The sequence below is a fragment of the Melanotaenia boesemani genome, chromosome 18 (genome assembly GCF_017639745.1).
Source record: "Melanotaenia boesemani isolate fMelBoe1 chromosome 18, fMelBoe1.pri, whole genome shotgun sequence".
Lineage (NCBI taxonomy): Eukaryota > Metazoa > Chordata > Actinopteri > Atheriniformes > Melanotaeniidae > Melanotaenia > Melanotaenia boesemani.
Window position 1 is genome coordinate 13,009,780 of NC_055699.1, and position 26,591 is coordinate 13,036,370.

The 26,591-nt window shown below is 39.0% G+C and overlaps 2 protein-coding genes across 4 annotated transcripts in view; one reads left to right on the forward strand and one right to left on the reverse strand.

Annotated features, from left to right (window-relative positions):
- Positions 1-213: 213 nt before the first annotated feature.
- pan3 (poly(A) specific ribonuclease subunit PAN3) lies at positions 214-20,072 on the forward strand. Its single transcript, XM_041968312.1, has 18 exons — positions 214-888; positions 2,557-2,678; positions 5,474-5,546; positions 5,642-5,712; positions 5,837-5,981; positions 6,141-6,358; positions 6,764-6,868; positions 6,962-7,019; positions 7,276-7,437; positions 7,854-7,970; positions 8,239-8,340; positions 9,367-9,532; positions 9,799-9,886; positions 10,061-10,200; positions 10,936-11,065; positions 16,574-16,638; positions 16,732-16,870; positions 17,660-20,072. Exons 1-18 carry the CDS (start codon positions 552-554, stop codon positions 17,798-17,800), a joined length of 2,379 nt encoding a protein of 792 aa, XP_041824246.1. The 5' UTR covers positions 214-551; the 3' UTR covers positions 17,801-20,072.
- A 1,676-nt stretch (positions 20,073-21,748) lies between these two features.
- The window catches only part of flt1 (fms related receptor tyrosine kinase 1), a 40,507-nt gene continuing 35,664 nt past the window's right edge, over positions 21,749-26,591 (reverse strand). For 2 of the 3 annotated variants that reach the window (XM_041968307.1, XM_041968306.1), the window contains exons 26-30: positions 22,955-23,060; positions 22,735-22,832; positions 22,500-22,569; positions 22,299-22,387; positions 21,749-22,108 (exon numbers count right to left, since the gene is read on the reverse strand). In XM_041968307.1, the coding sequence (XP_041824241.1) occupies positions 21,940-22,108; positions 22,299-22,387; positions 22,500-22,569; positions 22,735-22,832; positions 22,955-23,060 (532 nt within the window). In that variant the 3' untranslated portion in view covers positions 21,749-21,939. Of the gene's footprint in view, positions 22,109-22,298; positions 22,388-22,499; positions 22,570-22,734; positions 22,833-22,954; positions 23,061-25,668; positions 25,932-26,591 lie in introns of those variants that run through there. The other variant, XM_041968309.1, reaches the window with a different exon arrangement.

Consider the following 26,591-nt stretch of genomic DNA (forward strand, 5'->3'; position numbering starts at 1 on the left):
AAATATATATATATATATATAAAAACACAAATTAAAAACAAACAATATACATATATACAGAATAAAAGAAAAAAAACCTTGGCTTTGGCTATATATTCAACTTTTGTTAAACTAATCGACAGTGGAAACACTGAAAACCATACAGTAGATTCAGTCCCCGCCATCTGTATCATAAATAATATCGCCTGTGCGGCAGGTGAATCCTGCTGTACCCAGAATGCAAAGCTATGCTAGCTGGTCTCTAGCAGAGCAGCCTGGCTGCGAGCAGAAAACAACAACAGGCTACTTTGCAGGGAAGGCAGCTGCATGGCTAGCGACGACAACAACAACGATCAGGATTTCTTCTATACAGTCATATTTGCTTAAACCAAAAATGTATCTCTGCATTATAATGTGAATACTATGGGGTGTTACAGGTTGTCCATAAGCTGAAGTGATATTTATTCATTGCTGTACGGAGAAGTGTTTGCAAGCTATCGAGCTAGCACGCTTGCTGTCTGCGTCTCTATGTTTGAGTGTCTTCCGGCAGCAGCGGCGGCAGCAGCGGTGCCATGAACAGTGGACTCCCACCTTCAGCTGCTCCGCTCGGGGGTGCCGGGATATCTAATGTCAAGGTGAAATTTTGCCGATATTACGCTAAGGACAAAACCTGCTTTTATGGAGATGAATGTCAGTTCCTGCACGAGGATCCGTCCATGCCAAGCCTGCCGCTGCACGGCGGTAGTAGCCCCGTCCCTTTGCCCATGGCCGGGGGTGGCGGGACTCCAGCGGGATATTCTCTTGGGGGCACGGCGACGGCCTGCCCGGGCGGTGGAGGAACCGGTGTGCCCAAGAAAAGTGAAACATTGGGGCCTGCAGGCACATCTCTGGAAGGGCAACTGCTGACCAGTGAGTATACCAAGACAAGGCCTCACGTGGGCTGACTGACTGGCTTTACTTCAGGGCCTTTTGGCGCTGTGTCGTAATTTACCCCGAGGATTCATCCAGGCCTGTTTACAACAAAACAACGTGGTTTAATTTTATGTGCCGAACCAAACTTCTCAGACTTCAGCTAGCTCTCCTGTACTCTGTAGCCGTTTTCTAATAAGTCTTAAGGATTCATTAGTTACATCGGCTTTTACATGCTATAACATTATTCATGCTTCTGCAGCTTACAAGGAGGGCCGTTGTGTTTGTATGACAGCTGTGAGTGGACATAATTTAGTTACGCTGGTGCAGCTATTCGCTAGTTTGGTACCTCAACTATCGCTAAGCGGGTCGCTTTAACTAACTTTAGTAGGTTTGGCTTTATATCTACAGACAGAATTAGTCTTTGTAACTGTAGTTCTTCACGACAATGTAGTGGTTCCTTTAATGTATACGCTCAGTATTAGCTAACGTTAGCGTGTCAATGCTAGCTGTTTTTGCTTTTTGCTGTCGTGTTTTTTTTTCTGCGTAAACAGGAAGGAACGAGCGTTCACGTGCAACGTTCTCGTGTAAAACTGCATATACCCACTGTTTATCGAAGCTCCCATTTAACAAATATATTAAAATTTGGTCACTACAAACTTTGTAGTGTGAAAATGCACAAATAGCCTGGAAAGTTACGCTGAATTTGGACCTTAATTTAAAGAACTTTTTCTGCATTTTCAGAAATAGGATACATTTTTGACAATTACAAAAGTAGGTTTTGTTTTGCAGCATCTACATGCTCTGTAATGTAAATCAGTCCAAATTGGAACAGCCATTCATGTAGTTTTCGAACAGAACCTGTCAAATGTAGATTAAACAGCCCAAAAGACATAAAATTACAGTTTTTGCATTTCAACAAATATAATAAAGGTTTCACTAAATGGTGTCATAAAGAATTTATTTCTTATGTAAACGGATTCAGGCGATTATAAGAATGTAAGTATTGTACATTTTTAACAGGACCTGGTTTAATGTAGTCTGAATGTCCCAAAATTCAATAAAATTACGCCTTTTTGTTGTTGAATGTTATAGAATTAGAAATTCACAAATCAGAAACTTTGTGTTTATAAATCTTTTTCCACTAAAGAATAATTTGTCAAGATTTGAGCATCCTGTAATAATAATAATAATAATAATAATAATAAATTTTATTTCAAGGCGCCTTTCAAGACCCAAGGTCACCTCACAAAAGACAATTAAAATCAGTTAAAACATAAAACAAAACATCAAAACAAACATCATGCAGCAGACAGTTAAAAACATTAAGTATGTATTAAGTATGTATATTGCAGTTTTTTTTTTCCATTTTTAACAGGATCTGGTCTAATGTTTCCTAAGGAGGTTCACCCTTTATTTACATCCCTATAAGTTACTAATTGGAAGTGGTGAATCAAAAGCCAACTGCTTTGTAGTGCCTTGAAGTAGCCTGTGGTTGTTTGCACAATTTACATACTTTACAATAAGCTCTGATATTGGTAAATGGCAGACTTGATGCTCTTGAAATTAATACCCCCTCTAATGTGAGGTTTCTGTGCAGTGTTAACCCCTAGTTATATTAATCAAGGTACAGACATAATTTGCTAAAGTATTTTTTGTCATCCACAGTCCCAGGGATGGAGGGTGCAAGCCTGAGTGATGCCAATCTTACCAACTCTTACTTCAGCAGCAGCTTTATTGGGGTCAATGGGTTTGGAAGCCCAGCAGAGTCAAAATATTCAATGATGCAGGTACACCATATTTATTTGCACACTTTGTAAGCATATGGTATGACTATGATTGTATGTCTGGAAAAATGCATTTAATTCAAAACACTAGAAAAGGAAATAGAAAATATCCCTTGCCAAAACTGAACAGACCTAAAGTTAAAGTGCCATTTTAAGTACTTTAACTGTGCACTAATTAAGAGTCTACAACATGTTAAAGTACTTTTAACTTTTAAAATATTTTTGTCCACACTCTTCGTCAATAGGCAATAATATATGAAAGTAAGCCAGGGTGGGATCAGCCAGTTTCAGCTTTGCACGATTCATTTTTGGACACTTCAGAGGTGAACATCTGCTTCCCTGACTGCCGCTGTTAGTGCTTTTGGACGGGGAAGGGGCCTGCAGCAGCGCCCGCGGCTCATAGAAAAGAAGTAAACAATACGTGCTTTCACGTTGGTTTCCAAAAGTCCCCAATAACACCAGAAAATGTTGATAGATTTGTCACTAGTTGATTTCTGTTACTAGTTAAATAGAAAAATAGAGCTGCTAGAATGGTCTGAAAGTTCCTAAGTTGTTAGCTGAGCTCTGTGTGCACTAGTATAATTGTTATGCCAGGAACTCATGCGAACGTTCTTCTGGGGTTTTTTTTTTTTTTAACATAAAATGATCACTTTACTTGTTGTACTAATCCAGTGTTTCCCAATCCAGGTCCTCAGGACCCCCTGCCCTGCATGTCTTAGACGTGTTCCTACTCCAACACACCTGATTCAAATTAATGAACTTGCTCATCAAGTTCTTTGCAGCCTGTTACCAAGCTATTTATTTAATTCAGGTGTTAAAGTAGGGTTACGTCTAAAACATGTAGGGGGTCCTGTATCGGGAAACACTGTACTAATCAGTTCAATATTGCATAAAATCAGGACCTTTTAAAAAATATCTCATTTATATTTATACTTTTAAAAGGTCTTTAAAAGGTCTTGATTTATTGTGTTCACCCAGCCCTACTCTGACCTTTTTGACAGTTTTTATAGATGTCATGAAAAGGCAGCACCTTTAGGTGAATTAGCAACATGTCAGTTGAGGATTATGAAACATTATTTTTTAATTAGGGATTGTATGTCAGTGTGTGTGTATGAGTAACAAATCTGTGTGCAGAAATGCCCGTCGTGGGTGTCAGTTACTCGTGTGATCAAGTTGTTATTGTTTATGTAAATACAGGAAAGTGTCATTACACCAACACAGCTGACATTAAAAGTCATTCTGTTTCTTTTCATTTGAGGCTGTGTTAAATATTTAAAGACTAGTTGGTGTCCTGCCTACAGTAAGCAACTTTTATAGCACTGTAAGTTTGGAGAATTAGGGAGGAATTCTGACTGGGAAGCATATCTGACAGCTACTGGAAATGGGGACACCAGAAAAGTGAATTTTCTCTCAGTCAAAACAACTCAAACCTGAAAAATTTCATTATGCTTCAAGCCACGTTACATAGTGGATTTTTACATTGCAACACTTTCGCATTAGACACTGGGTCTGCTTCTTTTCCTATCTGTGGCACATATGCCGGTTAGAAAGCATGCCGAATGGTTAGGGGCGAGATTATTTATAAAATGGCAAAAATGTGATTGGTGGCAGGAGGATGCATCGCCTTAAAAAAGGCATAGACTGTAAGAACAGTCATTAATAAATGTGCTACGGAGAGCAAAAAATTAAGCAGAAATCATTTGATGGTCAATGCACATCGTAGAATGAAATGCTATAAGTAGAATTGGTATGTAATTCTTACATTTAAGACTAAGCCTGGTATCTAAACAAGCCTGCTGTTTTTGCATCAACCATATGATTGAGGTGTATATACTGCATGTGGTGCTGGATCTAAGCTTGGAAGTCAATATATTCTCTAACGAAATGGTTTAAATATTAAATGTGCTTCCCCAGCTCTGCACCCAGCTGATGTGTGCTAGTGTGTATATGGTGCAGACCTATTTATTTATTTTGTCAGTAAATTCTCAACCAAATAACATTTGTGTTGCTACACATCATTGCAAGCTTGTTTTTTGTTTAATAAACCTTACCAGGTTTTGCGTAAGACTTGCTGGATAGCTCAGTGCTGGTCATGTCTTATGAAGATTTGAAAGATGATTCTTGTTTGTGCTTTTCTGGACTTTTTTACAGATTTTTACTGTCTCGTTGCCAGAATTGTTTTTGTACAGCTGATTGGCATCAGCATACATTGTCTAGCCTTCATGCATGTAGTGGTGCATAACAACATGAATGTTTTTTGGTTCAAATACAAAGTAATTAACTGTCTCAAAGAAAAGTGATGTGGTGTAAAAATGGTTTCATATTAAGTTTGTAAGAACCGCTTTATAGTTTCTGAGGTTCGAGTTGTTTCAGATGGTAAACATTTGTGCATGTGGTCACCTTTTTCTGAGTAGCTAACTTTAGTGTATTATCACAGTTCCTTTCTGTTTTTCTAAACTGGGATTGCCATCTGAAGGTAACAGTGGCAAGTACTAAACACAACTCAATTTATTAAATAAATGGAGTATGAATTTACACATGGCTTTGTGGAAACTAATGTTGACAAAGTACCTGGCGCCTAAAGAAAGTTAATTTGTACTGTGCAATGTAAAGGCAGCTTTATAATGCATTAAAACTGCTGTTTTTATTATGATGATTTAAAAATGGACTGCCTTGTAACACAGTGTTTTGTCATAACTTAATGTCTATTGATAGTTTCTTAATACACATGAAGGCACATTACAGTTTTTTTGCAAGAAAGATAAAAACAAAACTGTTATTGGTGTGGCTGTCTTCAGCGTATGACTACCAGCAGCAGTTCTCCCAGTCTCCTCAATGATGGTGCCAAGAATTTCAGCCACAGCACTCACGGTAAGCCACCGCCAGCTAAAGATTAGTAGACGACAGTCATCCACTGAGTGCTAAAAGCAACTACTCTTTAACTTTCTACACTTGATCCTTCACAGATCCAGTGAACTCCCCGACATCCTCACTGTTCAGTGATTTTGGTGCTCTTAGCATTTCTCAAAGGAGAAAGGTGAGCAAACAGCTGTCTTATCTAAGATAGATATAATTTTCAGAGTTTAATGCTGGACTTTTGTATGAATAGTGTAATCCATATTTATTCATTTGCCGCTTCTTGTTTTTTCCTTTCTCTTCAGGCTCCTAACCCAGCAGCAACTGAGTTTATCCCCAAGGGAGCTCCACGCATGGCCACTTTGGCACAGTCTGCTGTTCAGGCCTTTCCCTCACCTCTCTTCACGCATCCTGGTCTCAGCAGCTCCACGGCTGCTGCTCTAGCGCCAGGTAAGGAGTTTTTCGGAGAACTTGCAACTAAAAATTTACCCACTTTTATCTGCTCTGCACCATTCTGGTGTTTTTTTTTTTTCTGGCCTTATGTCTGCAACTGTGCAATTCAACAAATATGTGAAACTTTTTGATTTTCCTTTGTATCTCCATTTATAGGCATGTCTTTGTCTGCTGGATCGTCTCCTCTCCACTCCCCAAAAATTACACCTCACACCTCACCTGCTCCTCGTCGGCGAAGTCACACCCCGAACCCCGCCAACTACATGGTGCCCACCACTGCGTCTGACCAGGGTTCACACATTATCCAGAAAGAGACTGTAGGGGGAACTACCTACTTCTACACAGACAACACTCCAGCACCAATGGCTGGGATGGTAAGTAAACAAAATGAGAACACACGGAAAGACTTGAAATGTTCCAACCAAACACAAGTCAGCAGGATTCTAAACAAGACAAATACATTTTTAAAAGTTGATTTAAGGTGTTTGAAAGTGCATTTTGTCCCAAATTCCTGCAACATGCACAAAGAAAAAATTCCATTTATGCTCAGATCTGTGTTATCACAGTTTTAACCAGTTAATTTCCTAGCTAGTTGTTGCACTGTAATTTTAATACCCCTTTACATACTAAACCGCTAATTCTATCTTGCTAACAAGCTTTTTTACATGTTTATTTGTGCAGCTCTGAATTTCTAAATTAAAACCTAATATTTGCATAGTCACTAGAGTTTTCATTTCTAAATAAATAGCAAACTGTGTTTTTTTCTGGTTTCATTGCAGGTGTTTCCTACCTACCATATATATCCCTCCACAGCACCCCATGTGGCTTATATGCAGCCAAAAGCCAATGCCCCGTCCTTTTTCATGACTGATGAGCTCCGACAGGTACTGCTTAGTTGTCCATTTTGACTCAACATTCCCCTTTTTCTGTCATCTGGAGGGAGTGTCTGATACAGCTGCTTCTCATTTACCCTTCAGGAGTTGATTAACAGACATCTTATAACCATGGCCCAAATTGATCACTCAGAGAACCCAGGTAAAGCTTCAGCTCTGGTTGTGAGTGATGCAGTAATTGACTTGTATCTGCAGCACAATGAGGCTTTAATATATTTGTCTTTGTCATTTGCCAAGTTTGTAATAGGTGAAGATTGTGTTGAAGGGAAAACATAAAAAAATGTTAAATTAAATTTCTAATTTTGGTAAATTTCTTTTTGTATATGGGCCTTGAGCAAGAGCCCATTTAAAATGATCTGTCTGGTATTCAAAGGGTAAATTGCTGCTGTCTTTGTCAGATGTACCATCTGAAGTGGACAGCTACCATAGCCTGTTCCCCCTTGAGCCCCTACCCCCACCAAACCGAATGCAGAAGACCAGCAACTTCAGCTACATCACCTCCTGTTACAAGGCTGTCAACAGCAAGGATGACCTGCCTTACTGCCTGAGGAGGATACATGGTAAGAAACATGACCAGAAAGTGAGTCTTTCACAGAAGCATGCCACAGATGCAACACAATAAAAATAGTTCATTTAAAATATAATTGAAACATTTATTAATGTTCAGCTTTCTCCTTAGTTGTTTTAATTGCCTGATGCAGAGCAGAGTGGGATGTCTTCTGACATGATTGTTTTAGTGAATGAGAAGCGACTGACTGCATCAGTTTGGGTTAAATCAAACTTGTTGCTGGCCAAAACATATTAATAACTGCATTACTTTCCAATGGGGAACCCTAACTTATTTAACTATAAAAATCTAACCATATTTTTGTTCAGGCAGGGTATTTGTACATGCCATAGGATGTAGGGACAGTAAAATCTGTGCGGTAATAAATTAATTGCCTATAAACTTTTGTTGTGATTTAACTGTGGCCAGGTTTCCGCCTTGTTAACACCAAGTGCATGATGTTGGTGGACATGTGGAAGAAGATTCAGCACTCAAATGCTGTAACATTGAGAGAGGTCTTCACCACTAAGGCCTTTGGAGACCATTGTGAGTGTGAATCTATTTTAGTACGTATGTGCAAAGTTGTTGTTTTTTTTAAAGCTATTTGTGTAAATACATTTTTCAGACTTAAAGTTTTTTGATTGCACTTTTCAGATTTCTGTCTTTAGTCCTATTTCGTGCTCTGTGATGTAATTGTCTAAGCTGTGTTAGGTTAGGCGTTTTTGTACTTGCTTCTTCCATAAGGTGAGCTCTTCACTTTCTGGAAGTTTCTGCATTCTAACATTTGTCCTCTCTTGTTTTTCTCTTCCCACAGCGCTAGTTTTCTCATATGACTTCCACGCAGGTGCAGAGACGATGTTCAGCAGACATTTCAATGATCCAGCAGCAGACTCATACTTCACCAAGAGGAAGTGGGGTGAGTTTTTCTTCCCCTCCAGCATCACTCTGAAATAGAAACACCATCACCTCAGGAACCTCAGAGCACTCCTCTTTTTCACACATTTAGACTTTGTTTACTTGCTTGCAAATGAGGTAATTGCCATTCGTCTATTTGGATGTTTGCTTTTTTTGTTGTTGTTGCATGCAGTTGAGTTCACATCTTGATACTTCAGGGTTTAAATATTAAATACAGGACGTGTTTAAATTTCTTGGGGGATTTTTTTGTAGCCTGCGTTGCTAGAGTTTGACAGTTGGCATGTAATTGTTTTTGTAAAGGAGACATTACAACTTGGAGGAAACTGTGGCTGAAACTGATCCCAGGGCAGGTGCTGCTGTGTAGCGTGTCTGCACGAATGACAGAGGAAGCAAAACCATTCAGACATAGGTCTGGTGTGTAGCGAGCACTGATAAGAAGTCTTACTGTATGATTTGTATTGAAGCAAAGGCACACAGTGGAACTTTATGATAACCCAAGTACAGAGCATAAAATTGGTCTAATGCCTTTCCATTTGAAAAAGAATTTAAGAAACATACATCTTTGTCAAACCTTGGTTTGATCTGTGTGACACTGTGGTTAATTGCAGTACACATCCTATCACTCTTGACTGTGTGACACTAACCAGCGTTGGTGGAAAAAAGTTGTGCACGAGAAGAAAATGTATGATAATCATGCACATGATTTCAGTAACTGTGAGCTGCCTGACTTTGCATGCATTTTGTAAGCAGAGTTCATTGTTGAAATCTAATAAACATTTCAGCCATTTTGTAAGCAACAATACCAAACAACCTTGAGATGCACATTTAGACAGACTGTGACAAATTAGAAGATTATTAATAAATTTAATTAAGTTCATTTAAACTCGTCACTCCTGTGAGAGGCTGCTTTTATTTAAGATATAGTAACAGAGGAAGCCTATGACAGTTAGAGGTTTTGTTTATGTATAATTACTATATATTAATCACTTGGGCTGGTTTTGTATGATAAGCAATTTTCCATGTTCAGGGCAACATGAACCTCCACCACCACGACAGCATGCAGGTCTGCTGCCTGAGTCTCTGATCTGGGCCTACATTGTCCAGCTCAGCTCAGCCTTGCGGACCATCCACACTGCTGGCCTGGCCTGTCGGGTGATGGACCCCAGCAAGATTCTTATCACTGGCAAGACCAGGTGACAACAAACAAACACTTAAGCATCATCTAGTGTCAGAAGATCAGTGCTGTTTTTTAAAGATGGTCATTTATACCCATAAATGGCTGCATAAGGAACAGTTTAGTTTTCAACCTCTGGAGGTGCAGATATGACTTACGGTCAAAGTTGAGCTAAAAGGAGTATTTTCAGTCAGGGCTTCCTTTTTTCACAACCATGTGGTTACACATACTTTGTGCAGACATGCAGACAAAAGTAATGACACCAATGGTCTCCTATCTCTAAAGGTTACGGGTGAATTGTGTAGGGGTGTTTGATGTCTTAACGTTTGACAACAGTCAAACCAACCATCTTGCCCTGATGCCACAGTACCAGGTACTTTCTACACAATATCCTGCAGTGAATTTCACACAAAGTACTTTACTCAAGAGCACACTGCATGTTTAAAAAACATCTCTTCTACTTCACTTTGGGAACATCTGTGGCTAAAGCTGTTATTAGTTTGGATGTTGTATCAAGATCTTTTGTTGTGCTTGTCTCATCCTGTAGCAAGCAGATCTCGTGTCGCTGGGCAAGGTGGTGCTGGCTTTGGCCTGTAATTCCCTGGCTGGCATTCAAAGGGAGAACTTGCAGAAGGCCATGGAGCTGGTGTCTATTAACTACTCTTCAGACCTCAAGAACCTCATTCTGTAAGCTGTGCAGGGTGTACATAGGTCATATATGGCATTATACACCACTTTTGGGATCTGTTGACATCAAAAGTTTTACTCCAGACTTCATTGGAATAGTAGTAAAAATGGTGTGGTATTCAACAGAAAATTTGGGTTAGCATCCACATGCTCAGCCACATCAGTGTCTTCCTTTGCAGCAAACCACATTAAATTTTGTTGCTGTGCAAAGGTGTCTTGCTGTAGTTTTGCTAAATGTCATCCCATTTCTTTCAGTTGTCAGTGAAGGATGAGACCAGACATGAGGAAAAACTGTTTGAACCCAGATTTGCCGATCAGATATAGCACTTGTGTAAAAAATAAATTATTATAGTCTCAAAACACTGTTGCACAAATGACCTAATCTGGTGTGGTTTTTAATGCAAACAGCAATCAGACTTTCTAAATATCGATCTGAAAATCACCTGCACAGTGTTTGCACCAAAGGTAATATTGATGCATCCATTCTGAGCAGGAACGTTAAAGAAATGTTCATATTACAGTACCTTATGGCACAATTTAAATTTAATTGTGTTTCTTACCCCAGTTTAACATACAGAGGAGGCATCTGTTTTTGTAAAGTTGATGTTAACATGTTAATGCAACATTTGAATATTCTTAAAAAGGCTTCATTGGAAATGAAAGAATAAGAATGAAAATAAAAGCTTTTCTGATGCCCCAGATCTGCAGTATATAAAAGATGTTATGTTTATGCAGATACCTGCTGACTGAACAGTCTCGCCTGCGCAGCGTCAATGACATCATGCCGATGATTGGAGCCCGGTTCTACACACAACTGGATGCATCGCAGATGCGGAATGATGTCATAGAGGAAGACTTGGCCAAGGTAGGCTGAAAAATGTTAAAAACATGTTTACACTCACGGTTAATTTAGGGTAAATTTCAGGGTGGTATTCTCGACTCGACTGCTGGGCAGGAATTGATTTAGTTTGGGGAAGTTGCATTCATAGAGGATGTTGTACAGTGTATTTTAGAATTTGCAGTCTGGTTTTGAATTTAGTATCTCCATTGTAAGTGTGAATGTGTGAAATTATCACCTTTTTCTTCTCCTGAATGCCTTAACTTCCTCTTTCATGCTGGACTTTGCTATTGCAACAACCCAAGTAGTTTGTTTCAGTGATTTTTTTTACCTTCAGCTGCAAATAGTTTTTAATTGAGCTTTAAAAGATGCCCTGCTGTAGCTGAGCTAAACAGAGGGATTACAGCAACATAGGTTGAGGGAGCAGTAAAAAAAAAAAAATTAAATGCCTTTTATATATTAAATTAAAAAGTCTGTAGCTGCTTGTAGTCTTGTGGTTTCATTTCTAGTTGGCAAAGTGTAAGCATTTCCTGTTTATCAGCCCAGCATCTTCTTTTTGTTATCTGATTGTGTCTCTGCACTTAAAGCGTCAATAATGCTCCTGGTTGTTTTGTGAGTCCTTTTGTAGATGAATAGCTTAATTGTCTCAAAGATGTGAAGCATATTATTTCTGTGAATGCAAATCTGTGTGAGGGGGACGGAGATGTTTTGTTTCCACATTTCTTAGCAATCATGAAATCATTATAGAGAATTTCATTTAGTGATGTTTGAAAGTTTCAGTATCTCTTGATATTGCATAAATATTACCAGGACTAGACCACTTTTAGATGTGACAAGAAAGCAAGTGAGATAAACTTTATATTGTGTATATTATCTGTGAAAAATGATCCAATAACATGAGATAACTTGGAAATGATATCAGGAACAGGTATTTTCAGTGAGCCATATTAAGCATGGTACACAAGTATTTCTTAATCTCATTAGATTTTTATGTGGTCGAGACCTCCCACATGAAGATAAAAAAATCAGGCATTTAACAGTTTTGATCATGTGATGTGCTTCGATAATCTAATCACGGAACAACACACGATGCTGTCCTGCAACCCATCTACAATCTAGTTCTTCGAGCCGCCGTCTCACGTGACAAAACGTGATCTAACAAAAAAAAAAGTAGAAGAAGAACCATAGCAACAACCGGAAAACAACACCCAGCATGGAAGAGGATATATGGGACAAAGGAATGATGGTGGTCGTTGGACTATTGTTAACAGAAAAAGCCAGGAAAGAATGAATCAATCAGTCGATCAATCCCAAATCAAAAAAATAACAACAGACTGGAGACAGCATGAAAATGGACTTTATATCCTTCCTTGTTCTCCAGCCAGCTCGCTCTCTGATTGGCTACATTTCGTGCCACGTCACCATCCACAGTCACAATTCAGGAGTCGTCGGCTTTCCTCACACATGAAGATATTGGAGCGTAAATATTGAACATCTTCAATATTTCCTACTCTCGGCTATGGCCCGTTTTGGAGCCGATTATCAAGACAAATCTGCTCGTAACACACCTCAGACCAAATGATAATTGTACAGAAAAATCTTGTAAGACTCACGATAATCGAGCGATTGCCATCCTTGGTCGGGAAGAGGCAAAATTGGGACAGAAACAGCCCGATAATCTTTATATGTGTACCAGGCTTTACAATCACAGGTGTGAGTGGGTGCTCTAAACTAATAAAAGTTTATCCTTTCAACACTTGTTTGTGGTGGTGTATCATGGAATGAACAGTGAGGATGTCAGAAAGAGAGTTGTTGATGCTATTTCGGCTGGAAGAGAAAATAAAAAGTTTGCTCTCGATCAGTGCAGACAGACAAATGAAGGACATTCAAGAGCTTTGTTACCCTCCCTAAGAGACATCTTTCACCCATCTTTGAAGCTTCCACATCGCTCCAGAATCAGTCTTAATAGCTAAACTCTCAACTCTCACCACAAATAAAACCCTGTTTACACCAAAGGATCTTGCTCGGGATGGGACGGTATGATGTCGTTTGGGTCTGTAAACCCTGAACTGAGTGCTTCCATTAGTTTTTCTTTCTGCTTAACATGTGGCTTTAAAATGTACTACTTAACTTTGGCAGATTTTCTCAGAGGCATCCCTAGCAGCGGCTAATTTGGCATCCATCTTGTGTCGCACATCTGCTCTGAGCTCTCTCTCCAGTCAGTCCGATGTTGATTCTGGTCTCTTGTGCCATTTCCTTTCTCTCTGTCATTTGCTCTCTTCCTCCGATAACATCCTTTTGTGTTTCTAAATCACCCGCAGTGTGCATTCAAAACAACTAGTGTGTTGATATCCAGTGTTTGGGGTGTGATGCAGTGTATTAAGCGAAACTTAGCTGTAAAGTGATGCAGGGTCCTGGAAGAATAAGTTGTAAAGTTTATTCTCTCAGCTGCAGGTCACTGCTGGGCAATGACGGCTCCAGGAACATACATTGTAAATATCACTGCGCCATCAAGTCAAATCCATTTCTAAGGTCAGAAACAACAACAAATAAATTCACATAAAACAAATATAAATATTTAAACATGGCGCTGTTCCCACTTTGTTTTTAGTGCCTAGTTGCACAGGAAGTGACTCATCATGGATTGCATTATGTCCAGCTCCACCCTAAGGATTGATTGGTAGGATTAGGACCCCAGCGGAAGGGTACCAAAAGAAAAGGGCAGTTTGAATTGGATATTCTTGCACCCTTTCCAGTTTTTGCCTGTGGAAATGCAATAAAAATAACAGTGGAGGCTAGCGCTGCAACGGTTAGTTGACGTTGTCGACTATTATCGACAATAAAATTAGTCAACAACTAATTTAGCCTTCGACTGTCGGCAAAACAAACAAAAACAACAAAAAAAAAACTAGAGAATGAGACATCGTCTTCTTTTTTTAAAATCTCTTAAACCTATAAAATAAATTAAATACATGTGAGATTTGTAAAGCGGACCTTGTGTACCACGGAAGTACGTCTGCAATGCTCGAACACTTAAAGAGGAGGCACGTCGGTCTTGCATTACAACCACATGTAAGATTTCAAAGCTGAAAGTGAAAGAAGATCCATTTATATCAGGGGTGCCCAAGTCCGGTCCTCGAGATCTACCATCCTGCAACTTTTAGATGCAACCCTTCTCCAACACACCTGAATCAAATGACTGGCTCGTTACCAGGCCTCTGCAGAGCTGAATGACCTGCACATGACATCTAATTCAAGTGTGTTGGAGAAGGGTTGCATCTAAAAGTTGCAGGATGGTAGATCTCGAGGACCGAGCTTGGGCACCCCTGATTTATATAATAATCATGAGATACATAATCCGATTGGCCGACTAGTCGTTTTAATAGTCGGTGACTAATTGACCATCAGAATAGTCATTAGTTGCAGCCCTAGTGAAGGCACAGGTCGACCATTTCTATTGCAGTTTTTAAAGGGTTAAAGTAATAGTTAAAACTATTAGCCTGGATGAATGGACTCAAGTTTTCTAAGCTGTTGTCAAGGTCTGATCAATCTTTTCCCTCAAGTGTACTATTGTGTTCAATTTGTTTGCTGCTTCTACCTGTCGTACTTATTTGAAGAACTCGCTGAAATATAAAAAACGTTTTACACACTTCTAATGAATCCTGAATGTGAAAAATAACAGTTTGGTTTTGCTGCATCATTGCAACACTGCTGTTGTGTAAAGCTTCTTGTCGGTTTTTGTTTTTAAGGTTTCATTTTTCATGAGAAGTTCTGTGGTTAGTTAATCTTTATTTTTTTATCAAAATAATAAGTGGAACTTTTCTGCAGCAACACTGGAGAATTTTATTTGAAGAATTACTCAGTAATTTCGGAAGATTTACAATTATTTTGCATTGTACAAATATAAATAAAAATTAGCATTTTTTCTTTTTTTTTATGCTGGATGTTTAAAATTCTTTGTAGATCACACCAGAGTCAGTCAGTATATAATTATTAATAGTTTCAGGATAGTTAGAGCAAGGACATTTGCACACCCATCTTTTCCTGCTGATTGTTTTCTTTCCAGTTTAGCCGATAACTGATAATTAGCTACAGCAGACTCGACATAGTTTTTCAACTCGGTGACCAAAACAGATAATTTTTTCCTTTCTGCTAAAATCAGCAACTGAAATCAGCACAAGAGTAAACTGAGAAGGAGCAAATAATCGGATCATTTTAATTTTTATGATTGTTGAAAACCTAGATCGTATTTGAGATTAAAATGCGATTACTCGCCCAGCCCTGCTGTGGAGAGAGAGATGGGGCTGGTTTGTATAGATATATGTGAAAAGCATATTTCTTGTTTTTAAAGCTGAATTATTGGGTGGGTATTTATACATTTTAAGACACAACATATATTTTTATTTTATGTAAATATTAATTAAAAAAATTAGGAGCAAGGTCACTAGTTAGAATTAAAGCCACACATTCAACTTCTGTTGAACTTATGACTTAAATGTCCGAAGGAAAGGATCGTTTTAATAAAAAAAAACAAGCAAATGATCATTTGGTTTAATGGATGACTGAGAAGTTTAATTACATAATTAATTGAACGCTAAAAACTTCAGAACTTGCTTGAGAATCCCCAGGTGTTTGATAGAATAATTTCAAAATTGTCCAGTGTCTTCAAGGGTAAGTGCTTTGAGTGCCTTCTTACTTCTAAAATTTACATTATGCAGGAAAAGATGTGCGGAATAAGTTAAAAATGGGGGCACGTCGTCTGATTATCAGAGCAGCTCTGACTTCATTGTTTACAATAATCTCAGTGCTTTTTGCTTGTTGCAGATCAAATGCCGTAGCTGAGCTGAACTTGTGAATGAATGTGGCTGCCTAAGAGGTGCAAACATTGGCTTGGCTTTACCAAAATCTTGTCAAGATCAAACTATAACAAAAAAATTCAGCACACTGCTACCATGCAGCTGTATTGAGGAAAACAGGTGTCTTGCATTTATTTAAGAAATGTGACTGCATAGAAAAAAAAATGTTTTTAGAGGTTATCAGAGCAGCTTTGAGTAAGGAGGAAGTGCTTTCTGGAAATGGGTTTGACACCATGTTTGAGCAAAAAGTGGAATGTTTTAGTTTCTGACAGCGTTTCCCTTTTGCTCGCAAGGAGGAATTGCTACTTATGTTTCTGTTTATTGTAAATGAAAACTCGATCTCAATTTACCATCTTGGTCAAATAAAGGTTAAAATATATATATATTGTCTGTGCAGCAGTAGCGTTGGTAAGAAACCTGTTTTACATCTTGGTTTATTTTCACTCTTCATCTTTCAGCCACTCGCACTAAAATAACTTTATATTTTTGCTTCTTAATTTTTTAAAAATGTGTATCCATTCAACCTAAAGTTGTACTTCAGTATCCTGTCCTCGCAGAGCCAGCCCCTTGCAACAGCTTGAAAATAATCTATTTTCAAAATCAAATTATCAGAAATTTTAAGATCCTTGGGACTGATGAATAAAACCAGTGTTTGCTTTTTTTTTTTTTTTTTATTCAGGAGGTGCAAAATGGTCGTCTCTTCCGCCTCCTCGCCAAACTGGGCACCATTAACGAGCGGCCAGAGTAAGTACTGTAATACATGTAAAAGGATGCATTGATGTTTGGGTTTTCTTTTTTTTTCTAAATACTTTGAAATGTTTTTGTTTTGTGTATCAGGTTTCAGAAGGACCCAACATGGTCAGAGACGGGTGACCGCTACCTGTTGAAGCTTTTCCGGGATCACCTGTTTCACCAGGTGACAGAAGCAGGGACACCCTGGATTGACCTCAGCCACATTGTCTCCTGCCTCAACAAGGTCAGTGAAGTGTCAAATCAGTAACTGAATAAGAACAAAACTGATAAGTATTTCCATTTGCATTATCTGATGTGTATCCAAAACAGCCTGTTCGCCTTGTCATTTCCTCAGTCATATTTTGGCCAAAATTGTGACATCTGTTTGACTCTACTCTCTTAATGTTGCTAATTCACTGTGCATCATAATTTCCGTAAACATTTAAATATGACTAATGCAATTCTGCTATCAGACTAATGATATGCATTAGCTAACAGACATTTCAGAGGAGCTAGTTAGTTAAATGTTAGGCTTCTTTCCACAGATTCATTTGGTATTAAATCTGCAGATTATGAAAAAAACTGCTGCATGGCTTTGCAAAACAAAATAACCAAAAAAACAATATTATTATTAAACTGACATTTTTAAAGTAGTCAACACCAGTGAAGACTTTGAATCAGTCATACATATGTTGAACATTGTAAGCAATGTCATGCCAACATCAGCTGTCTTATAGACTGTCCTAAGTTATTTTTCTTCTTTCCTCACCTCCACTGTTCCTCTTTCACTTTGTCTCAAACACTTTTTAAGCTGCTGCTATCTGTACTTAGCAAACCTCCAACTTCTAAACATATAGCTCTTATAAGCTGTGAATCTACACAGATATCTCAAACATAAAAGGTTATAGAGTTCACGGACCATCCGCTGCTGTTTTAACAGTCTTTTTCTGAGCTTTGTGCTAATCATTATGTTTAATCTCTTACGATTGTACGAATTATTTATTTAATGTAATTCTTATCTCCTTCTGTTCAGCTGGACGCGGGGGTTCCTGAGAAGATCAGCCTGGTGTCTCGGGATGAGAAAAGTGTCCTGGTTGTGACATATTCGGACCTGAAGCGCTGCTTCGACAGTACCTTCCAGGAGCTGCAGGCTGCTGCTGCTGGCTCTCTGTAGCGCCCTCTTCAGGCCCGGGGTGGGACTCCCTCGCCCCCGTCAGACCTGGAGCACACTATTGCACTACAACGGAGGACCAGGCTCACAGACGACATCAGCATGGCGAAGGCAGCGGGGCAGGGCTTCGTGAACCTCAGTCACATACACTGATCCCTGTCCACCAAGAAGGCTTTTCTAAAGTGAATTTTTTTAGTTTTCGTAAACCCTGCAGCTGAAAATTGAACACAAAAGAAAAAGAACAGATAATGGAAGCTGTGACGTACGACATTTTTTTAGATTTGGGGAACAAAGCAAGAAACAAAACGTGAACTTTTTTCCTGCTTTTATTGTTTATTTCTACAGTTGGGGTTTATTTTTCTGAGGAGGATGCACTAAGATTTTAATTTTTTTTTTGTTAATTTTATGAATATGTGAGTGGCCTACAGGGTGCACAGAGAGCTCAAGTCACACACATGGACATAAATACAAGCGCTGACTCCCGATTTAAAGAAACAAGAAAAAAAAAGAAAAGGAAATCCAGCTTTTTGTTGACTGCATCTCTCTGCCGGTTGGAGACCACACCCCTTCATTCTAACGCACTAGGAGACGGGACACACCACTCAAGGCTTTCAATGTGTCGGGATGGCATCTGTTTCATGAAAAAAAGGCCAACCCACCTTTGCCTTGATTGTTGGCTCCCCTTGAGAAAGGACTAACCACTTGGGTTGGTGGATGGGTTTGTAAAACTGGGGGGGTGGGGGGGATTTCTGACATTTTTGTTCAGAAAACTTAGTTCTCATATTTGTGGATGGATGGGTGGGCAATGTTGGACTGGGGACCTCGGGTGGGTGTGAAACATGGTTTCTGTTGGCACTGAGGAAGGGGTGTCTTCTCCTGAGGCCATTTAGCAAGTGTTTGTTACATATGCAGCAACCACCATTGTTTATGGACACTGTTGTGACAGTAACTGCTCAAGGATGGGTCATTTTGGGTCTGGGTTCAGCCCATGAGTGGGGCTTCTGTTGAGGTGGAGCCACAGCTGCCTCTTTGTGGAATGTCCTTATTTTGTTCCCTGCCCGTCCTCCCACTCCCCCAACATAACCAGTCTCTGTCTCTTACTCTTCTTTCTTCCTGTTATCCCAGACTTCACTTCCCCCTACATCTTAAGGAAAAAGTGACACTTTTTGTGACTTTTTACCAACTGCATTTTCACTTTGCTCAGCTGTTGTGCAGGAATGCACGACAGGAAATGGAAGAGCAATTAATTTTTGCCTCACTTTTGTTCTTTACTATTCTGTGGACCAATTCCAGCAGGGGTTTTAAGTAAAGGGGAAGGGACTGAGGGCAGATAAGGATGGGAACACAAACTGTAATTTGTTTTATTTGACTTTTTAAGATCATGAAATACAAATGTGCTGGAGACAAAGCAGTGGCACTGGCTGTTGCACTCACCAGGATGGCTTGCGATTTCTCTCAGGATGACAAACAGCTGGAGGGGCCCAATGATTGAATGTGTTTGGCTGTCATTGGCTGCCCCCTCTCCAGTCAGATAGATGAGCTTCAGTGGAGTGGGCAGGACATCTTCAGATGGAGGTTATAGGAAGTTTTTGAAAGTTTAAGACATTGTGGAGATCATGTAGGGTGGGATTTTATGTTGCCCTGAAGTGCAGATCTATTTTTATTTGACTTGGGAGTCAAAATTACTCTTCAAATTTAGTGCAAATGTATTTTGCCTATTAGAAATAAGAACCTACGGTCTGCAAGACCATTATCTTAATTCTTCTGCCTTTGTCTCTGTATGAATGTACACAAACATGAGATTGCAGAGCAACAGGACCATGTGTTGGAACCAAAAGAGAAGCCCTAAATCAAGCACAAAGTTAGACAGAAACCTTTTAAATGATCCTTAAAGTTGAAGGTCTGTTCTTTCGGGCAACAAACATGCAGGGAGCTGGCTGTATTAGATCATATACTACTTCCTCTGTTTTAGTGGAACAAATGGATAAAAAAATGGTGAATGTGGTGCTTTAGAAAATCTTAAACACACAGGATCATACACAAACGAACCCCAATGCCCTTTGACTCAGCCTACACAATGTCAGTGCTCATATCACTGTATTCAACATAAAACACACACACACTCCAGTTATTTCTGATGACCGTATTCTCCTCCCCACAGCCATACACCTACAATCACCATCTTAGTATGTTTCATGCCCCTCTTGTGTTCTTGTCTCAAATTTTGCAATATTTGTGTGTACAGCAGTATTTTAATAAAGAATACGAAAACTGATTTGCGATCTGTTCTATTTTTGCAGTTGGGAAGACTATCTACAGCAATTATATTCAAAATAGTAATAAACAATTCATGTGGCATTAATAGTTAATTCCATATGAAAAATACATGTGACAAAATTCCAGTATATTTCTTTTAAAAGAAAAAATTAATACATGGACGTTAAAATGGAATTAAATGCTAATTATCTAATCTTTGAATACCACTTCTGAACAAAACTAGTGGAGCAACTCATTACAACACAGATGACAAGTTTAAAAAAAAAAAAAAAAAACATCCACAGAAATCTTTACAAAAGAAAATAAAGCCGAAAACCTTTTGTCATCAACAGTGGTCTTGTTTTGGTCCTCAGACAATGCTTTTTTTAAAACATGATGTGGTAGATGTCGCAGCATGAGCTGAAGAACAAAAACAAGGATATATATATAAACAGAGAGATAGACATAGATATAGATATAGATATAGATATAAATATAAATAACATTTTCAGGAAAGGCCTTGCTTATTTCAGACAGTCAGTGCCAAATCACATTATGGAACAGCATGGTTCTGTAATATGCTGCTAAACTGACAGGCCTGCAGGTCTGATATATCCTAGTTTTTTTCATGGTTTGGACAGGAAAGGACTGAGGGCAAAAGAAGCTGGGAACACTAATTTGTTCTACAGCTTGTATTCCCATCAAATTTGCATGCATTTAACATTTCAAACCTAATGAGGTAAATATTTAAATGATGCACAAATCATTGCATACTTCTTTTGCTGAAATATTAGTGTTATTTTTAAAAACCACTATCTTTGACTATTGGACCCCGATTAAAGCTTGTAATAATATTCAATCTTCAATTTACTATGAAATGTGAAAGGAAAAGTTAAATCAGAACATATAAAGCCCTGAGATGTTATCATAAGAAGACATGTAAATAGTAGGTACACTGATTCCAAATCAAAAATGGAGAATCAGTCTGCCTTTTTAGAACTGGGACTAATGCGTTTTTTTTTAGGATTCATTTTAACTAAATACACCAGGAGAAACATAGTTTGACTTTTACACATCAAATACTCTTTGTAAGTGTAAAATGTGTGTGAGATTATGATAATTTACTAATTTAAATACCTTTGTTTATATCAAAACATGCTTCATAAAATTAATCCAGTTCATACTCAGTTACCTGTTTATCAAACACAAACTCAAAGAAGCACATCAGCCAGGAAGAAACACTGATTCACTCGTTTACTTGTTATGGGGGACTCATTAGAGTTTCCAACTCCAACAAAAGCATTAATTATTGCAGGGATGTATTATTCATGGCTGTATGTTCCTTATGCACTAAAAACTGTATTGCAGTTAGAAAATGCACAGAAAGGCTTAACGCAATAAAATGTCTGCAGAATTAGAATAAAAATAAATACTGATATACATTCTGTTGCACACTAATATAATTCAGTGGATAATGACTTTTTTCCAGCATATAACAACTGTGTTAAGAGGAACAATTATTTTATACAGCAGTGCTCCTCCTCACAAAGCTCCAAGCATGAGGTACCAATACAATACAATAAGCTCTAATAGTTATAAGCTGATGAACACACTCAACATGACTGCAAAGGATAAGTACTGTCAGGTGTCAAATCAATAATAATTAACAATGTGAATTTTTGCAAAGTGAAAAAAAAAAAAAAAGACAGAAAAAACTGGAAGGTTAAGACTTCTGTGAGGTAAGGGGACATTAGGCAAAAACCTGCAGTTAATATGAGGTAGAAGATGCAAACAGCAAAGTGTAAAGGCAGATTATGTTCTGAGCGTTTGAATAAAATACATCAACCCTATATGAAGCTGTTAAATGAATACAACAAAAACAGAAGCTAAAGGGAGGGGTAGAGAAATGCAGAGTTGTAATCTGGAGGAGGGGAGCCTCCCCTGTCAGACTCCCCGTCATATGGCAGGATCGATGGCTTGTCGTCATGGAGATCTGTGTTGTCACTGCACAGGAAAGGCACCTGGTTGTCTTGACACTTTGCAAAGGTAAAGAACCTAAATGCAAAAACAATGATTTACTTTATGTCTGGTACATTCTTAAAACTGCATATTCAACACATCGTTTTCTTCTTCTCAGGTACAAACTGGGATATATAAAGCTATATCAATAAATGCAAATACAATTTCACTACTGTCTGGACTAGAAAGAACAAGGATTAAGTTGTGACAGGTTTGAGATCTACACCTGCTGAGTTTCATGTTCTTGGTATTAATCCTCTTCATGTGCTTCAGCTCCTCCGATGGAAGCACCATTCCACTGTCGCTCTGCTCATCCTACAACCAAGGTTCAACATGTGATTACTTGATTCTCAAGAATGACATTATTTTTGGGGCTTTGTTTTTATCTGTATGTTTGTGTGCAAACAGATGAAAGGTGCCATCTTACTTCAGGACTGTCTTGTTCCTCACTGGGCAGTTCCTCAAAAGTCTGAAGTGTGGCCATATTCCTCATGTAGCTGGACAGACAGGATTCAGATTACAAGATGGAGATTCTGTTATTTTTTTCCTCAACCTGGATTTCAGTTTCGGTTATCTCACACACCCACATCCTTCAATGTACTTCCTTTTTTTCCCAACAGTACTGGCTCAGGCTAACATGTTGAGTACTAACATTTCTTTACCTCAAGTTTGTGACAGCAAGCGGGTTTTCTTTGAAAGCCTCACTGCGACTGATTTCTCCATTCATGGAAGATCCCAGAGGAATATAATCCTTCCCATCCTGCAGCAGAGAAAGTTAAATGTGATGCATTTAGAAGATTTCACACATTTGTGAGAGATTTGTATCTGTCTAATTGTATTTTGTTAAATTAAAAAACCCAGAAAGATTTGAAAATCTCCAACCTGCTGCACCCTCGCTTGTAGTAGGTCTCCCAGTATCTCCACCAAGTTTGTGAAGGTGGGTCGGTCTGAGGGAATGGCCTCCCAGCATGCCAGCATTGTGCTGTAACTGTACACACAAGTACTTTTACTTTTCTATGTAATGTCAGCCAACACCACAAAGTTTGAAATTTTGCTCTTCCTCACCTACATTTTGGAAACAGTTTCCTAAATTTTCCTCTGCTAGAATAAGAAATTTAAATGAGCAATGCCATGGAAAAGATGTTTATTTGCCATCTGTTTGTGGGAGGGTTTAGTGTAGATTAAAACTACACAAGTCTGTGAAGTGAAAGTTTAATATAAACACTCACTGGCCACATTATTTGCTTCATTTGCTTATTAACACCAATGGCTGATCAACCAATCACATGGCAGCAACTCAGTGCATTTAGGCACGTTGACATGGTCAAGATGACTTGCTAAAGTTCAAACTGAGCATCAGAATGAGATGAAAATAGATTTAAGGGATTTTCATGGTTGTTGGTGTTAAGTTTGAAATACAGTAACTGTTACTGGGTAATACATACTATTGTTACATAGTTGTCATATGTGTAGGGGACGGAAGTCCGGTTGCTGGGGTGGGCGACGCGGGGATGACGATAACGGAAGCTTGGAACGTTGGTGAGTGGCAATTAATAAAGTTGGTGTTAAACTTTAATAGTGACTTCTTTGTTTTGTGTAACATTGGCAGTAAAGGATGGCTAGCAACTACAGAGGTCTGCCAACTTTCGATGAGGGAAAACCTTCTGAAAGCTGGAAGAATGAGTCCCGAGTCACAGAACTCGAAAAAAAGCAAGCAAGCGCTTGCTGTCGCCTTGGAGCTGTTTGGAAGAGCAAGAGAAGTGGCAATGGAAATATGTCAGTTTTAATAAAAACACTGGCATGAACACTTTACTCGTGAAACTTGATGATCTCAAATGTATCCAAGACGGACCATATCATTGATTTTGAGCAGCGATATACGTAAATGCGTAAATACAAGATAGAACTTCTGGATGCAGTATTAGCATTTAAGCTGCTAGATACGACGGCATTGTTGGATGTAATAGACTGACAGCTAGCACTGACAGCGTGGGCAGATTTGACGTTTGCCTCAATGAAGTCAGCACTGAAAGGGATGTTTGGAGGAAAAAATTCAGGTTCAACAGTGGGATTTAACCAGGGTACTGCTTATATTGCTGAACATAAGATACAGATGGTCAAGCCATGGTCCCAAAATGATAGACAAAAGACACCCCTGCCTGGCACTAACCCCCTAGATAGGTATAGTCGTAGAGCAAAATGTACCATTTGTCAAAGCTCATTTCACTGGGCCAAGGATTGTCCCCACCAAGGTGAGCAAGTCAAAGTGACTGTAGATCATAAAGCAAATTATGTAGAGTGCAACATTACTCTGTACACAAATGAGTCACCCACTGATGCAGAGATCTTTATGACAGAATGCTTTGGCTCAGCAATAATTGAAACTGCGTGAACCCGTTCAGTGTGTGGGCAAGAATGGTTAGATAAAGATAAGTGAGATAAGTGAAAAATCAGAGGAAGTCAGAAATGCAAAGTTGAAGATGTAGACCCTTCAGATTTGGAGATAGAAATGTAGTCATCGCCACCAAAAGATTGAAAATTCCTGCCAAAATTGGACAGAAGAAGTGTTATATTGAAATAAAATTGTCCTAGCCAAGATTTCACTGCTTCTGAGCAAGGCATCTATGAAAAAAGCATGAACTGTGCTGGATATGAAAAACAGCCGTGCAGTGATGTTCAGCCACTGTGTAAAATTTGACTTTACTGTGTGAACAATATGGACAATGAAGGCCAGGACAGAAAAAGCCATATGAGATAGTGAAACACTTTATCTATGCCTGGATAAGTGTGCATGGTGCACCTCAGAAATTGTTCTGTGACAATGGAGGGGAGTTCAACAATGATGAGATGACAGATATGGCAGAAATTTCAGCATAGAAATAAAGAAAACAGGACCATATAGCCTGAGGAGCAATAGACTCATGGAACAACACAACCAAACTTTTACAGAGGTTTTAATGAAAATAAAGGCAACTAACACTTGTGACTGGGAAACTGCACTGGACTGGGCTCTTATGACCAAGAACACCTTGCAGAATGTACATGGCTTCAGTCCTAATCAGCTGGTGTTTGGACAGAATCCCAAACTGCCCTCTGTCCTGACTGACAAGCCACCAGCTTTAGAAGGCACCACATAAAGTGAGTGGGTAACTAAACACATTTCTGCTTTACATGCACCAAGAAAGGCCTTTACTGAAGCAGAATGTTATGCTACACAGAAGAAAGATATGAACTAGGTGATAAAGTGTACTATAAGACAGTGAACTGGTCATTTGTTAGGATGGTGCCGTGGTATTTGTCAGACATGGAGGAACATGCATTCATTCAGGTCATCACCTTAGACTTAAAAAAGTGAATACACTGAGTGAAAATCAACACATTAATGATTATGCAGAAGATGACACAAGCATTCTCCAAAAACAAAAGATGACAGGGGTCACCGATGACAACATGGAGGACAGTTCACAAGCAGGAGCTTGCTGTCTCTCATGATCCGAGTTGTGGTACAGCACTAAGCAGAACTAATGACAGCAGCAGAGGAAAAGGATCTACTCAGGTCCAAGGTTGGACAGAGTCTCTGGGTTACAAGGCAGAACTGACCAGATGTCTTGTTTGATGCGAGCACTTTGGCCTCAAGGATTAAAAATGCAACTGTGCACACAATCCATGAAACAAATAGGACAGTGTGCAAACTGAAATCCAGGAAGGTGGTCTTGAACTTTGAACATTTAGGCGGATACACTGCTCTTAAGATGATGGTGTTCATTGATGCCTCGTTTGGTAATCTTTCAGATGGAGGCACCCAAGGAGGACACTTGATTTTCCTAATGGGAGGTCGTGGAAAGTTTGCACCGCTCTCCTGGCAATCAAAGGGAGTAAAGAGGATTGTGAGGAACACACTAGCTGGAGAAACATTGGCAATGTCTGATGGAATCGACAATGCACCTTTTCTGGCAACCCTGTTTTCTGAACTAACAACAGGCAGTGCTGAGCATGCTCCACCAATAGTCTGTGTCACAGATAGCCATTCTCTTGCTAATGCACTGAAGTCTACAGAGTCAGTCATAGCAAAAAGACTCCGTCTGGAGATAACTGGCATCAAGGAACTTATTCAGGCACAGAAAGTTGAGCAAGTGTGGTACAACACCAAAGAACAACTTGCAGACTGCCTTACCAAAAAAAGGGGCATACGTACAAGTTATTTAAGGCATTGAGTGAAAGAAGATGGAAACTTGATCAAACTGTTAATTACAGTTCCTATTCAGACTAATGTGTTTCTTTTGGACATTGACAATACTAAGTTGTTTTATTTAGTTAAATTGCTGAGAATCTATTCTGAAAGATAAATATCTATATATTTTTTGAAAGACGGTAAGTTTTTTAAGTTGAAATACAGTAACTGTTACTGGTCAATACATACTAATGTATTTGTTTCATAGTCGTGTGTATGCCGTTATTGTGAAGGGTGCAGACGTCCGGTTGCTGGGGGGATGACAATAACGGAAGCTTGGAACGTAGT

Excerpts from the sequence above, each read along its gene's own strand:
- pan3 (XM_041968312.1), top strand. The coding sequence starts at position 552 with ATGAACAGTGGACTCCCACCTTCAGCTGCTCCGCTCGGGGGTGCCGGG. Across the intron at positions 5,547-5,641 it reads TTTCAGCCACAGCACTCACG|ATCCAGTGAACTCCCCGACA; the intron begins GTAAGCCACCGC and ends GATCCTTCACAG. Across the intron at positions 6,359-6,763 it reads CAGCACCAATGGCTGGGATG|GTGTTTCCTACCTACCATAT; the intron begins GTAAGTAAACAA and ends GTTTCATTGCAG.